Source organism: Hirundo rustica, chromosome 5, assembly GCF_015227805.2.
Source record: "Hirundo rustica isolate bHirRus1 chromosome 5, bHirRus1.pri.v3, whole genome shotgun sequence".
NCBI classification, from domain to species: domain Eukaryota; kingdom Metazoa; phylum Chordata; class Aves; order Passeriformes; family Hirundinidae; genus Hirundo; species Hirundo rustica.
In genome coordinates, this window is record NC_053454.1 from 71,760,490 (window position 1) to 71,773,459 (window position 12,970).

General features: G+C 45.0%; 1 protein-coding gene across 1 annotated transcript; it reads left to right on the plus strand.

Moving 5' to 3' along the window:
- Nucleotides 1–4,507: 4,507 nt before the first annotated feature.
- On the plus strand, nucleotides 4,508–12,970 carry RAB33B (RAB33B, member RAS oncogene family). The gene is made up of 2 exons (XM_040065307.2): nucleotides 4,508–4,761; nucleotides 10,005–12,970. The coding sequence occupies exons 1-2, from the start codon at nucleotides 4,519–4,521 to the stop codon at nucleotides 10,446–10,448; spliced, it is 687 nt and encodes a 228-aa protein (XP_039921241.1). The 5' UTR covers nucleotides 4,508–4,518; the 3' UTR covers nucleotides 10,449–12,970.

Below are 12,970 nucleotides of genomic sequence, written 5' to 3' on the forward strand. Positions count from 1 at the left end.
TATTGCAGGAACCTGACGGCACCAAAACCATCCTGCCTTTCCTAAGTTATTGACAGGCACAGAAACTGCATACAAGCTAAGTGGAAAAAATGCATGGTGACCTAAATTTACCTAAATGGAGGAAAAGCCTGGTGCTGCAGCTAGGCTGAAGCTGAGGAGGCGAATTGAGCTCAGTGCCAGGCTGCAGGCACCGGCTGTTGCCAAGAGTTAAAAAGAGAGAAGCCACTGGAATTAGTAATAAATAAGCAGTTTTACCCTTATTTATAAGGATTATACTCTGAACACATAAAAAAAGTCTATAAATCTGATACCTGAAAGGATATCTTAGTAAACCACCAGGAAAATAAGATTTTGTCTCATACCTGTGTACACTGAAAGATGCACGGGCCCCATCTGTTTGGGGGATTGATTTTTTTTCTTTTTTTTCAACATACATTATAATCTGTTCTTCCTGGTGAGATCACAGTATTTTCAATAGCACGAATGCACCATGTTATTTGCTTTTGAACGTTCCCTCACCTGCTGGCCTCTCACAAAGCAGGTATTCGTGGCTGACACCTTGAATGCTGATGTTCTTTCAGAGGGGGTGTTCTGGGTGCAGTACCAGGGGCGGGTGTGGGGCTCTGTTTTGGATTTGTGCTGAGCACAGGGTTGATAACACAGAGATGTTTTTGTTGTTGCTGAGCAGGGATCACACAGAGCCCCGAGGCATTTTCTGCTTTTTGTGCTGCCACACTGGAGGAAGTTGGGGGTCAAGGTCTCAACCCGCAGGCAAATCCCGGTGCAAGGGGGTTTGTTTGCTGCCTGGGGATGATTTACTGGGGCACTGGCACACACAGGTAAATACAGAAGCACCGTGGTGTTTGATGACCCTTTGAGATGTGCAGACACCCTTAAGCACAGCACGTACAACGACAGGGACAGAGAAAGGGGCGAAACAGTTTTTGGTTTAACGCACAATTTGCAGCTCTGCTGCCAGGCTGCTCTCTGTTAGTAGTGATTCCCCTAGGATGAGCCATCCCAGCAGGGCAGAGGGCATGGCCAGGATGTGCAGGCGGTGCTGCTGCAGCACTGGGATGTGCCAGGAGCCCAGGTTTCTGTGCCAAGCTCTTGATGCAGAAGTTACTGAGTTGTCACATCAGCGATGCCGACAGACCCGAGGCTCGTTCCAGGCGTGCAGTGAGGAAAACATCCAAGCCCAAACTAGAAATGGGAAAGGTGCTACTGCTTTTAATTTTTCAGAAAACTTTATGGCTTTGATGAGGACGAGGGCGTGGAAGGGAACACGGATGGCACATTCTGGTAACTGGCAGAGAAGCAGCTGTGTCAAAACTTCATTTCAGTGCACAGAGAGATGAGACATTTGACTTTGTGATTTCAGCGGGGTGAGTTAACTCTTGCTTTTTCAGTCCTACACACAGGGTCCTTGAACCCCATCTCCTAAAAAGCTGTTCTTTGCTGCTTGCTCCAACACTTCTGCTGTCTGTATTTTGTCATAAAGGAACATGTTAGTGTGGGTTCAAACTCTCCTTAAGACTTGCAGAGTCAAGTCTTGCAAGGGTAGGACTTTCCCTTGCAAAAGCACAGGGCTTTTTCCTGCAAAAACAGAGGATGTGAAGCCTCACACCGAAGCCCCACGAGAAGTCAGAGGTACAATATCACTGCAAAACTTTTTAAAAAGCTTTAAAGAAACTCTAAAGAGCATTTTTAAACTACTTGTCATTATATCACCTAGAAACTTTTTGATCCCCTCAGAAAACAAACAAGTAAATGAGACAGCCTTAGACTTACACTTTCCCCCCCAATTTGTTCCTTAATTTAAAACCCTTGTAGACACAATTTTTAGATATGGAACATTCTGCATTTTCATGGGACTAGCACGTTAAAATATTCCTGCAGGAGACAACAGAAATAACTATTCTTGAAGCGCTAAGTAAGTCCAGAGACTTGCAACTATTTTCAGAATCCCTTCTTAGAAAATTCTGCATCTGCTAAATAAAAATAGCTGTGAATTTAGGCTCTTGTGTGTTCATTCACTGAGCACATCTGAAGAGCACATTAAAAGTACTTGTCCTTGCAAAAGAATGAAACCAAGAGCTTTTCCAAATGCATTTTTTAATTTATTCTGTTACGATAAATAAACTCAATTATATTTGCTGGTTTCCAAATATATTAGAAAGGAAAAAGGAATATCCAGAAATAGCCTGTGCTGGATGAAATGTAAGGATCTAATCAACGTCTTTATTCCTTCTAGTATGGCAGAAGTGAGGAAATTTCCAGTACCACACTGAAATAGCTCACATAAAAGCGCCCACATCTGAGCCAAAAATTAAACTCTTGGGTTTAAATTAGATTATTTACTCCAAGTCCATCGTTTCGGGGGCCAGCCGTGTTCCCCGTGAAGGAGGTTCTGTCTGTCTCAGGGCTAACAAACCAGGGACTTTGCTGGCTGTTGGCAACACCGCGAGGCAATTGCGCCGGCAAAGGTGTTAATTTAAATCAGCCGAGCACTAAAGACTAGGAATGCCCGCATCCACTAGGTGGGGTGTTGATTCTGCCATCTGAAGTCCAAGCTGTTGAGATAAAAGAAGCTGGGAGCTGTTGGAGATCTCAGACCTAATCCTGGTTCACTTTGGCCCTCCTGGCATAACCCAGAACAACATCAGTTAAACGAGCTGTCGGCAGGCCCCGTGAACAGCTGTTTAATTTCACCTTGCAGCACACCAGACAGAGCCCAAATCAGAGCACCCCCCACTAGAATCAGCATTTCTCTGCTCCTTTGATCACTGGGCATATAGAGGTGGGCTTGCTTGCGCTTCCTCTCCTCAGCCAAACACGTTTTGCACTCTGGGTGCAAGAAGGAACAATTCTGTGCCAGGGACAGCAGGAACCTGAGGGTGGCACGTCCTCCTCCCCCCACCTTTTAGTCTCCCTTCAGCAAAATGACTCCTCTTCTTTGACAGAAGGAATTGTCTGAGAGCATAAATGGAGCCATCCTGTCTCAGAGGAGGAGGACAGGGTGGAGGAGCAGCTCTACAGTCTCAGGGGCTGGTCCGAGAGAGGGGGAAAGGGAGCCACAAAAACCAAGATGGGCACCGTAACTGAAGTTGCTCTGAACTCAGGGTATTTTAATGCTTTTTCAATTTAGTCCAGCCTCTTGTTTTCATGTGAGTAATAATGGCTTGTTGCCAGGCTGCAGTGCTGGGGTGCACGGTCTCAGGAATGACTCCGGGGGCACCGGGGGGCCATGGATGTGTTCATGCCCCCCTCAGCCGCCTCCCAGTGAACGGGGGTCCCACGGCCGGGTTGTGTAAGGGAGGACGGGCTCACTGCCCCTGAGCAGAGGCTACAACACACCAAACTCCCTCCCCACGCCCCTGCTGGGGGAGATCTGTGCCAAGCTGCTCCCAGCGAAGGGCTCCGTGGGCTACGGGGAGCAGGGATGATTCTTGGCGTGGCGGCTGCGTTTGGCTCTCGTTCTTTTCCTTGTTTGCTCGTTTGTTTCAGGTGATTGAAGAATGGGTTTTCCCTTGGTCTAATCTCAGCAGTTTGACTTTCGGGCCAAAGCCCCAGGAAGGTATCTTCAGGGAGGCTTCTCTGGTTGTGGCTTCTTTATACAGTTTTTGTTATGATGAGCAAAGCTTTATGTCACTGTTTGAGTTGGGAACTATTTCAGTCTCTGCCACCATGCTGTCTGCAAAATCTGGATTTGTTACCTCATGTCCAACGAGCCAATAATTACTCAAGAGAGACATTTTCTATTTCAGATTGCACAAGCCTGGTGCTCCATTCTATTCAACAGATCAACTCTCAGAACTTTTCCCCGTTGGTACATTTTAGCAAACAAAGGGATGAGCGTCCATTGGCCGCAAGTTACACAATTCTCTCCCTGGTCGGTGTTCTGTCTGCTGCAGGTTCATGGCTCCCTTCTCGTGCCAGTTAACCCCTGCTCAGTCCCTGGCTCCCTGAGGGCCCGTGGGATTTTCGGGTCGGCGCTCTGTGGGCTGCTCGGGCTCTGTCCCTGCCGGAATTCCCTGTTACCGGCCGGAGCCGATTCCAGCGCAGTGACCGAGTTGTCTTCATTTCTTTCTGCCTTGTGCTTGTGGCCCCTAAATTCTGCATCCTTTGTGCGCACTGTGGGACATCAGCCGTGTCCGCAGCGGCGCACCCTTCTTCCCAAGCTTTAACCTCCCCGAGATCTGAGAACATTGAAGCCTGTCCAGCCATAAACCTTAACAATGACTCGTGTTTGGAACACCTGGCGACCACTCTTAAGAAAACGCTACACATCCCGCGCTTGGCGGAATCTCGGGCATTCCCGGCGGGTCCCGTTCCCGTTCCCGCTCCCGTCCCCTCAGGGCGGCCGGCCCGGGAGCGCAGCGCCCCCTGGCGCCGGCGGCGGCCCCGCCAGCCCCGCCCGCGGGGATTGGCTCTCGCGAGACCGGCGCGCGCGTGGCGCGGCGTGCGCGCGGCCGGCGGTTCCGGCGCGGGCGTCTCCGCGGCGCGGCCGGGGCCGCCATGGCGGCGGGGGACGTGGAGTCCTCGCTGGAGCTGAGCCTGACGGGCTCCGGCGCGCTGCCCGGCGCGCTGCCCCCCGCCCGCTCCCGCATCTTCAAGATCATCGTCATCGGCGACTCCAACGTGGGCAAGACGTGCCTCACCTACCGCTTCTGCGCCGGCCGCTTCCCGCAGCGCACCGAGGCCACCATCGGCGTGGACTTTCGCGAGCGGGCCGTCACCATCGACGGCGAGCGCATCAAGGTACCGGGGGGGCCCGGCCCGGGCACAGCGGGCGGCGGGCTCCAGGCCTCCTGGAAGCCCGGGAAGGTCCCTTCGGTGGGGTGGCGTCGCCAGCAGCCGCCCTGGAAGCGTTCCGCTGCTTGGCCTTGCTCCCCTTGGGAAGGTTGTCTCGGGGTGGGTTTCCGCGGTGGTGAAGCGCTTCCTACCGTAGGCCGAACCTTCTCGCGTCTTTTGTCGAGTGTTGGGCGGTGATTTATCCTTGCGGTGCAGATCTCTTAGCGGTAGTTAATTCTTACTCGCGCCTGTTAGCAGCAGCGTGAAATTCTGCTCTTTGCGGGATTTCTCTGCCTCCCGAGGAATTCCGCTGCTCCCTTCGCCGGACATCGCCGTTGTTCTAACCTTCGACACCGCAGAGCTGTGGAGGTGCCGCTGATATGATAATTTTGCTTTAAAGATATGAGGAAATTGAATATTGTTCGGGATTGAGCAGTGCGATTCAACTTGTAATTTTTGGGATTCTGTTAAGTTTGCTGTGTGATGATTGAGCCCGTCATTTGCAGGACACTTAGAAAATGCGGTTTGTTTACTAACACGGTTTTAAACAGAATCCCCGTCTGCTTCTGTGTCACAGTTTGAGTTTTTGTCATGGGTAAAGCTCAGTTGTGCAAGAAAAGGAAGTTAACAGGAGTCTCCTGGTTGTACGTGGGCCTTTATTATTGTCAGGCGTTATAATTACAGCTTGGAGTTACGTAGCTGAAAGCTATAGTTTTCCCTTGCTTATTTACTGCTTAAAGAAATGATGGAGGGTGTGTAAGAATAGGAGAGCCAATATGCTTTCCTGCTCTCGTAGGATTTTTATGTCATATCCCTTTTCAACTAAAAAAGAAAAGTGAATAGGAGTTTTTGTGGTTTGGGGTTTTGTGGGTTTGTTTGTTTGTTTTTTGTGGGCTTTTTTTTTTGAAAACCACTGTTTTGAACTTCTCTGACAGCTGAAATTTTGTGCTCCTTTGTCTGTCGCTGTCCATGACAAAGGAGAGACCTCCCGAGGGATATTGTCTCGTCAGCACCATCTTATTCACTGGCATTTTCATCACCTCTGAACGATGCCTGACCTTAGCTGGAGAGAAGTGAAGAAGAACGTAGCATAATCCACAGGTCTTAGGTGCTTCACGCAGCTTATTGTGCCATTCTGTTATATATGGTTTTGTAGATTTTTGAGAATATTATCTGTAAAAGAAATCAGTTCTGGTTGAGGAATTTGGGGAAGTGAAGGAGGCTCTGCTGAGACACATTGTTTTGTGCGAGCTCTGTTTCAGCATTAAAGGAATAAATTTGATCATTATGACCAGGACCCTTGTTCATAGTGGGCATGTTGTCAAGTTTGAGCTGTTTTGGGGCGGTTTTGGCAACTTCTCTCACTCCTCTTCACCTTTCTCAGAGGTAGCAGTCAGCTCCAGCAGCACCAGTTGAACCAGGAGAGAGAAGCCCTGGTGAAATATTGTAGTCCTTGCTGTGCCCTGAAGGGAATTTTTCCTCTTGCATCTAAGTAGGTTATAAAGTAGTGTCTTCTCCCTTCCCCCAGCCAGCTGCATGGTTCTTTCTTGTGCTGCTACAGCAGTAACTGTTTCCTTCACAGCTGGAAAAGTGCTGTGTCATTGGCAGGAACACAAGCACGGTTCTTCTCGCTGAGGGTCTCTCTCTCACATAGCAGTTGTGTAGAGTTCCAAGATGTAGGAACAAGTCTGTTCCTTGTACGGTAGGCTGACAGGTTCATATCAAACACTGATGCCTGAATGTGATGAGTAAATTTAAATTTGCTTCCAGCAAATGGTTTTGCTTGCTGTCTTCTAAATTTTTCTCTTCCTCGATTGATCCAGGCATTGAAAATTGAAGGAAACAATGATGTCAGTCTTCACTGACCTACATTCAAAGAGCAAAACGCAGATGAAATTCAAAGAGGAGAGTCCGAACATCACGTTCCGTACCTTTGAGCTATTCCAGATTTTTTCCCCCATGTCTTTTTAAAGGAGACGTAGCATCAAGGCCAGTTAAGTTCTCACCAGTGTGTTATAAACCACACGTACAAAAGTGCGTCCTTGTTTAGGGTCTGTTGTGGACCCAGAGAACAGAATTGGAAGCTGGGGTGTGATAGCTGGGTCAGCGTAGTTAATATTTCTCATGCCATTTGTCTTTCCTAGGGAATGTGACCAGGTGACTCTGTGCAGCTTTATTAGCTGAATTATGCTGTTAAACCAGCCAGTCAAACTATGTATTTTAAAGGGCTGTTATAAAAACCGTGGGTCCCCTGAAGATGGGTTTTTCTGGACTAACAATGAAATTAGTAATCTTAGCGTTATGTCATCAGTGCACACCCATTGGTGTGAACATCTTCAGTGTTGTTTTTCAGAAGAGGAAGTATTTGGGCTGAGAGTCAAGAATGGAACCATTTCCTCAAGTTTGCCTTGAGTGAGGAAAAAAAAGAAACTTCTGAAGGGTGCAGTTTTCAACACTGGGAAAGGATTTACAAATGACTCAGTTGATGATGCCCTTAAAGCTTGAATGCTGCATGTAAATGAAATTTTTGGAAGAACTGTAGTTTAAGCTTTGCTTGCAAGTTATGTAAACCTTTAATTTAATTTTCCCATCTTTACCCAAGGCTGGCAGTACACTTGCAGATCTCTGCTTGACTGAGGCATGAGCGATTTCTGCTCTCTTGAGTAAGCTGGGGAGAGAACTGTAAGCTTACTTCTGCCTGTGAAAATTAACTCTGTCCTTAAATTAATTTGATACAGCATTTTCCAAGATTTATCTGTACTGATTCCGTAACATAATATTGTCTATACACAGGATTGCTTTAGCCTGCGCTTCTTTTCCTCTAATTTCTCAAATTCATGAACATTTTCTATGAGTCTCCTGACTTTATGATGTTTTCCAAGTGCACACACCTGGTGTGTGACTGACTCTTGCCCAGACTTACGTGCCTGTTTCAGTCCAGTTGTGCAGACTCATGGAGATGCTGTCAGTTGTGTGTGGAGTGTAATACCATTGGCAAAAAGTGGGGCTTTGCTCTATAAATGAGACGGATTGCAGCCCAGTACCATTTCCTGGGATCAGAGCCAGGGCAACTCGCCTTGCTTTTCCTGACAATCTTAATGGCCCTTCCAGAGGTAGCACACGGGTTTTTCTGAGTGTCTGCATCAAAAGCTGCAGAGAACTGGACTAGGCTACAAAAGCCAAGCTGCTCTGATGTTCTCAAGAAGATTCTCAGGTCCCTTTGTGCAACCGGTAGCTGCCATTCCCTCCTGCTCTAGTCTGAGGTTTTTTTGAGGATGGATGACCAGGGTTGAACATAATACTGGAGAAAGAGTCACACCATCTGAAACATCTCTTGCTCTGTTTTCTTCAGTCTGTCACATGGCTGGTTCGTAACACGCTGTGATTGACTCGTGGATCTGGATTGTTATCCATTTTAATAATTCCCAGGCTGATGAACCCTGTGCTTGAAGAAAAAGCCCTTATCGCCAGTTGCTGTTATCATGACTTTGCACCTGCTTCTATTCAATTTCACCACATTTCCACTGTTGTAGCTTTCAGAACAATTTTATGTGATGCTCTATTCCCCTCTACGAGTGATGCATCCTCTTGCTCTCAGCAGATTTCTCTTGTACTTGGGCTTGCTTTTTTCTAATATAAAAAGTCACTGGTTAAAGTGGTGAACAAGACAACTTTCAAGCTATTTGCGGTTTCTAAAGAAGTTTTACGGAAACATTTGGATCAAAGAAATGCAGAGCCATGGTAATGGGAGAACAGTTTCAGCAACTACATAGCGTCTGCAGCTTTAATGAGAACAGATTAAATTTCAAATTTATCATCATTGTCTACAGAATATTTAGTGATCCTTGACTGCTGTGTCTCAAGGAAAACTTTCATTCCCACGGAGGAAAAATTTCCTGCTCAAAAGCCAGACTAGTAATCAAACTGCCTCAGCCATTAGGGGTCAGCTGTACAAGACAGACAGGAATCTAAGAGAGCTTTTTCCCAGGGAATAAAATGTCTTTCAGATGTGTCATTATCACTAATGTGTGATAATTTATTTCTGACAGTGTACAGGTAATGCAGTGTTGTAGGTGAAGGGGTTCTGACCGCTGTGCATCTCAGTTCTTTATCTCCTGAAGAGCAAGTTTGTTTAAACATCACCGTGCACAGTTCTGTAGCATTCTCTACCTGTCTGAGTACTCCAGGCTTCCATTACATAGGATGATAAATGTGTTTAAAATTTCTCTTTGATGTTGCTTACATCTGCTGACCCTACAAAGCTTGTTTTATTTTGTTTTGTTTTGCATCACTTCTTCTATACAGTTTTCACACACCTCGTGTGCAACACCCATTGAACTGTGGTTTTCTCACTCCTTCATTTTTTGGTCAGAAGGTGATTTGTGTGTAGGTGCTAAGATTCAGGTTGTTTGCATTTTTCTTTTCTGGGTTCTCATGGAACAGATCTTACTGTTTACACAGATGCACTTGTTATTCTACCCAAGAATAAGCTTTTATGTTAACTAAGCTTTCATACCGAGATTGGTTTTGGATGGGAGCTTGCAAATTGCTTAACTACACTTAGAAGAGATGACAGGCTAGCTATTAATTTAATAGAGCAGGCCTGATTTTATGAGGCCTTTCTTTTATAATTCTTCTACCTGTCACAACATACACTTTTTATTTTCTCTTCTTGTGCGTGCCTTGATACTGCAAACAATAGTATGGTCCCAGTTTAAGCACTAAATAAGCTCAAGTTATATATTCATCACAGCAGGGTTTGATGTCTTCCTGCTTTTACATGGCAGTTAATGTCATGCTGACAACAAAATTTTGGGGAAGATGAGATTATTTTTGGCAATGACGAAAATCATGTCAGCTGAGAGTTGTATTGGGAAGTAACATGTATTTAATTTTCAAATGAAAGTGCTATTGCTAAGACTTTATAAAAATCTTTAGAAATACAGGCTCCAGTAAGCTTTCAGAAATTTGTATTTTCTCTCAAGCTGTGTCATCATTCCTCCTGGCCTCGCTTGCGAGCAGCTTTGAAAGCCGAAGCTTCTGGAATTGCGTGAATGCAACGTTTTTCCTCAGCACAAGCTTGTCGATAGGATTAATTCAGAAGAGTAGATTTCTGTGATCACGTAACTCCCCTCGCCACAGGTAACTTGCGTTACTTTCCGAGGCGAGTAATAAAACACTTTTTGCTCTCCTCCTCTTTCTGTTTTCAGATCCAGCTATGGGATACTGCCGGCCAGGAGCGCTTCAGGAAGAGCATGGTGCAGCACTACTACAGGAACGTGCACGCCGTGGTGTTCGTGTACGACATGACAAACATTGCCAGCTTCCACAGCCTGCCGTCCTGGATAGAGGAGTGCAAGCAGCACCTTCTCGCCAACGACATCCCACGGATTCTGGTTGGAAATAAGTGTGACCTGAGGAGCGCTATTCAGGTGCCCACGGACCTGGCCCAGAAGTTCGCTGACACTCACAGCATGCCCTTGTTTGAAACCTCTGCCAAGAACCCCAATGACAATGACCACGTGGAGGCCATATTCATGACGCTGGCTCACAAGCTTAAAAGTCACAAGCCCTTAATGCTTAGTCAACCCCCAGATCACGATGAAATACACATAAAACCTGAACCAAAACCCAGCGCATCCTGCTGGTGTTAGGATTGTCACCGATCACGTTGTCGCCGACTGTCACCTTGTCTTGTTTGCAAGTGCTTCGAAATTATGGTCTTGGCAAAGTTCCAGGTTTTGGTAGCAATTATAGCAAATCTCTTTGGCACTTTAATGTGGGGGTTTTTTTAATATAATTTTTTCCCGGTGTAGATGTGCCCATCTTATGCTCTTGCACTTTGTAACTGTACTTTCTGAATTACTAAAGTTTCACTATAAATATGTGGGAACATACTCACTTCGTCAAGTTTTGACAAAGCAGTTCTAGTTGAGCTCTTGCTGCCTGGGGTTGTTCTCATCACTTACAAGATTATGAAAGTTTATACTTTTGGTTGCTGCTTGCATTGGAATAATGTAGGAGGAAGAGCCTTTTGTGACAACCAGGGAACTTGGCTTTTGGGTCAGCAAGTGGGGAGATTTTTGGCATATGAAGGAATATTAGGTGACCTCTAGCAAATTAGAAAGCAGGTACCTTTTTATTTAAAAAGCAAAAACCCCACAGGTCTGTCCAAGTTTGGGCTGCCAGTGTGGGTGCAAATTGCTAGGTTTTGGCCTTTCATTCCACTATGAACTTGGTCTGTTTCTTCATGGCAGTGGTAACAAAATTGAGTAACTTCTCCCTACCTCTAGACAGTTACTTGTTGCTTAAAACTTCATTAGTTTTTCATAATTAGCATGTGATACCAAACTATGTTATGTTAACCCATGTGGAAAGTACTGTAGCACAAAATTGGGACTCTAGTTGTCCATAAGTTTTTTTTTTTTTAACCTTATTATTAAATTAAGTTATTAAATGATGGAATACAGAAAAATTTTATATAATTATTAAAATAATTATATAAAATTAAATTATATATTTCTGAAGGTGCTTTATTTGAGTGTCTCAGGGTAAGTAAAAACAGTTAAGTAAAAGATTGGATGAATTTGGCAAAAGCATACTGGTTTTCAAAGGTCGGGGTTTGCAGGGCTTTAAGAAATCATGGGTGTTTCTCAGAGGTCTTGAAAAGCCACCTTGATAACATATTTCAGGAAAGGGAATGCTTAGGAATATGATACATTCTTAAAATATTTCCAAACACTGACTAAATTGGGTCTGAAGTATGGAGTAAACCCACCAAGTACATCATCCCATTTTTGAGCGAAAGGCTGCATGTATAATGTGACTGTATGTGGGGCATCCTTGGCATTACTAACGTGAGCTAGCAGGGGTTAGATGAGGGAAGTTCTTCCTCATGAACCACCTTTTTCTGTCTTCTCATAGTGGCAACTGCTTCTTTTCAGTTTTACCTGTAGATGAAGTTTCATAGCAAGGTCAAGTTTCATAACAAAAATGGTGCTAAGTTGCACGTAGCTGCATAAAGCGAAACGTGAGCCACGGAAGGCAGTCTGTGCCTTCACGCACGTGCCACGTCAAACTGTGCTTTGTGACTTTTGTTGTTGAAGCGTAGATGCAGATTTTTTTATTGGCAATGTGCAGCCTGTGTTGCTTACTAGAAACTAAATGGAAGGGCTAGTTCAGAAGCTGCCGCCCTAACGCTCACATTAGAAACAAATGACTGGAACAAGATCACTGTTATGATGTAAACTCATCTTAACAATTCTTAATTCTTAATTTCACTGCAACTTATACAGAAAAAAAATGCGTTGACTTTTTTCTAGGTTTTGAAAGAGCATTTAATTTGGTCTAACACGATTAAGGTGTTTAAAAAGAATCTAAAGAAAAGGTAGTACTTTTTTCCTGTATAAAGCTGCTTCAATTGTGACAGTGTTTTTGCTTAGGAAACATTTGTAAAAGGGAGCTTTTGTATTCACTCTGAACCTTACGTGACTAGAATTTACAGTTGTTTCAGAAACAATCACCTTTTTAACACTAGTGTCCTTAATGATTTCTTTAAGAAAAGGATCGATCTTTAATTGTTATTTATACTATGGTAAGTGAATATGGTTTACAGTCCTGTTGGACAGATTGTTTTTCACTCATGTCCTTAATCCTTTTCCTGAGAAGGATCCTTCTTAATTATTTGTATACTAAATATGTCATCGAGTGTTTTGGTTTTTTTAATTAAAAAATATCCCAGAGTTAAGAATTTTAAAGTCAGTCAGTCAGGTTGTGGGTTGGGGTAAGAAAATAATGTAGCTGCAGTGTTACTGTTAAATTTGACCTGAAACAGCTGTGCATCTGTTAAGTTTTATTTGAGTTCTCACAACTTGTAAATAAGGGCCCTCACGTCATGGAAGCTGTGTGGAAATGGTGTTCAAGTGTGTAATTCCATGTTCAGCACAAAGCATGTTGTAGTGGTTCTGCCACGAAGGCAGTGTGGTCAGTAATGCAGGATTCGGTGTCGCTCCCTGCTTTCGGTGGTGGTGTTCTGCCCACGGAGTGGATGTCGGAGTACTGAGTACTTTGCGTGTGTATTTCCACTTGACCAGACTGTAAAGTTGGCTTCTTTTGTACGTGCTGGGGGCAGGCAAGGCACAGTCCCAGAAACCTAATAAACTGGCTTTGCCACAAA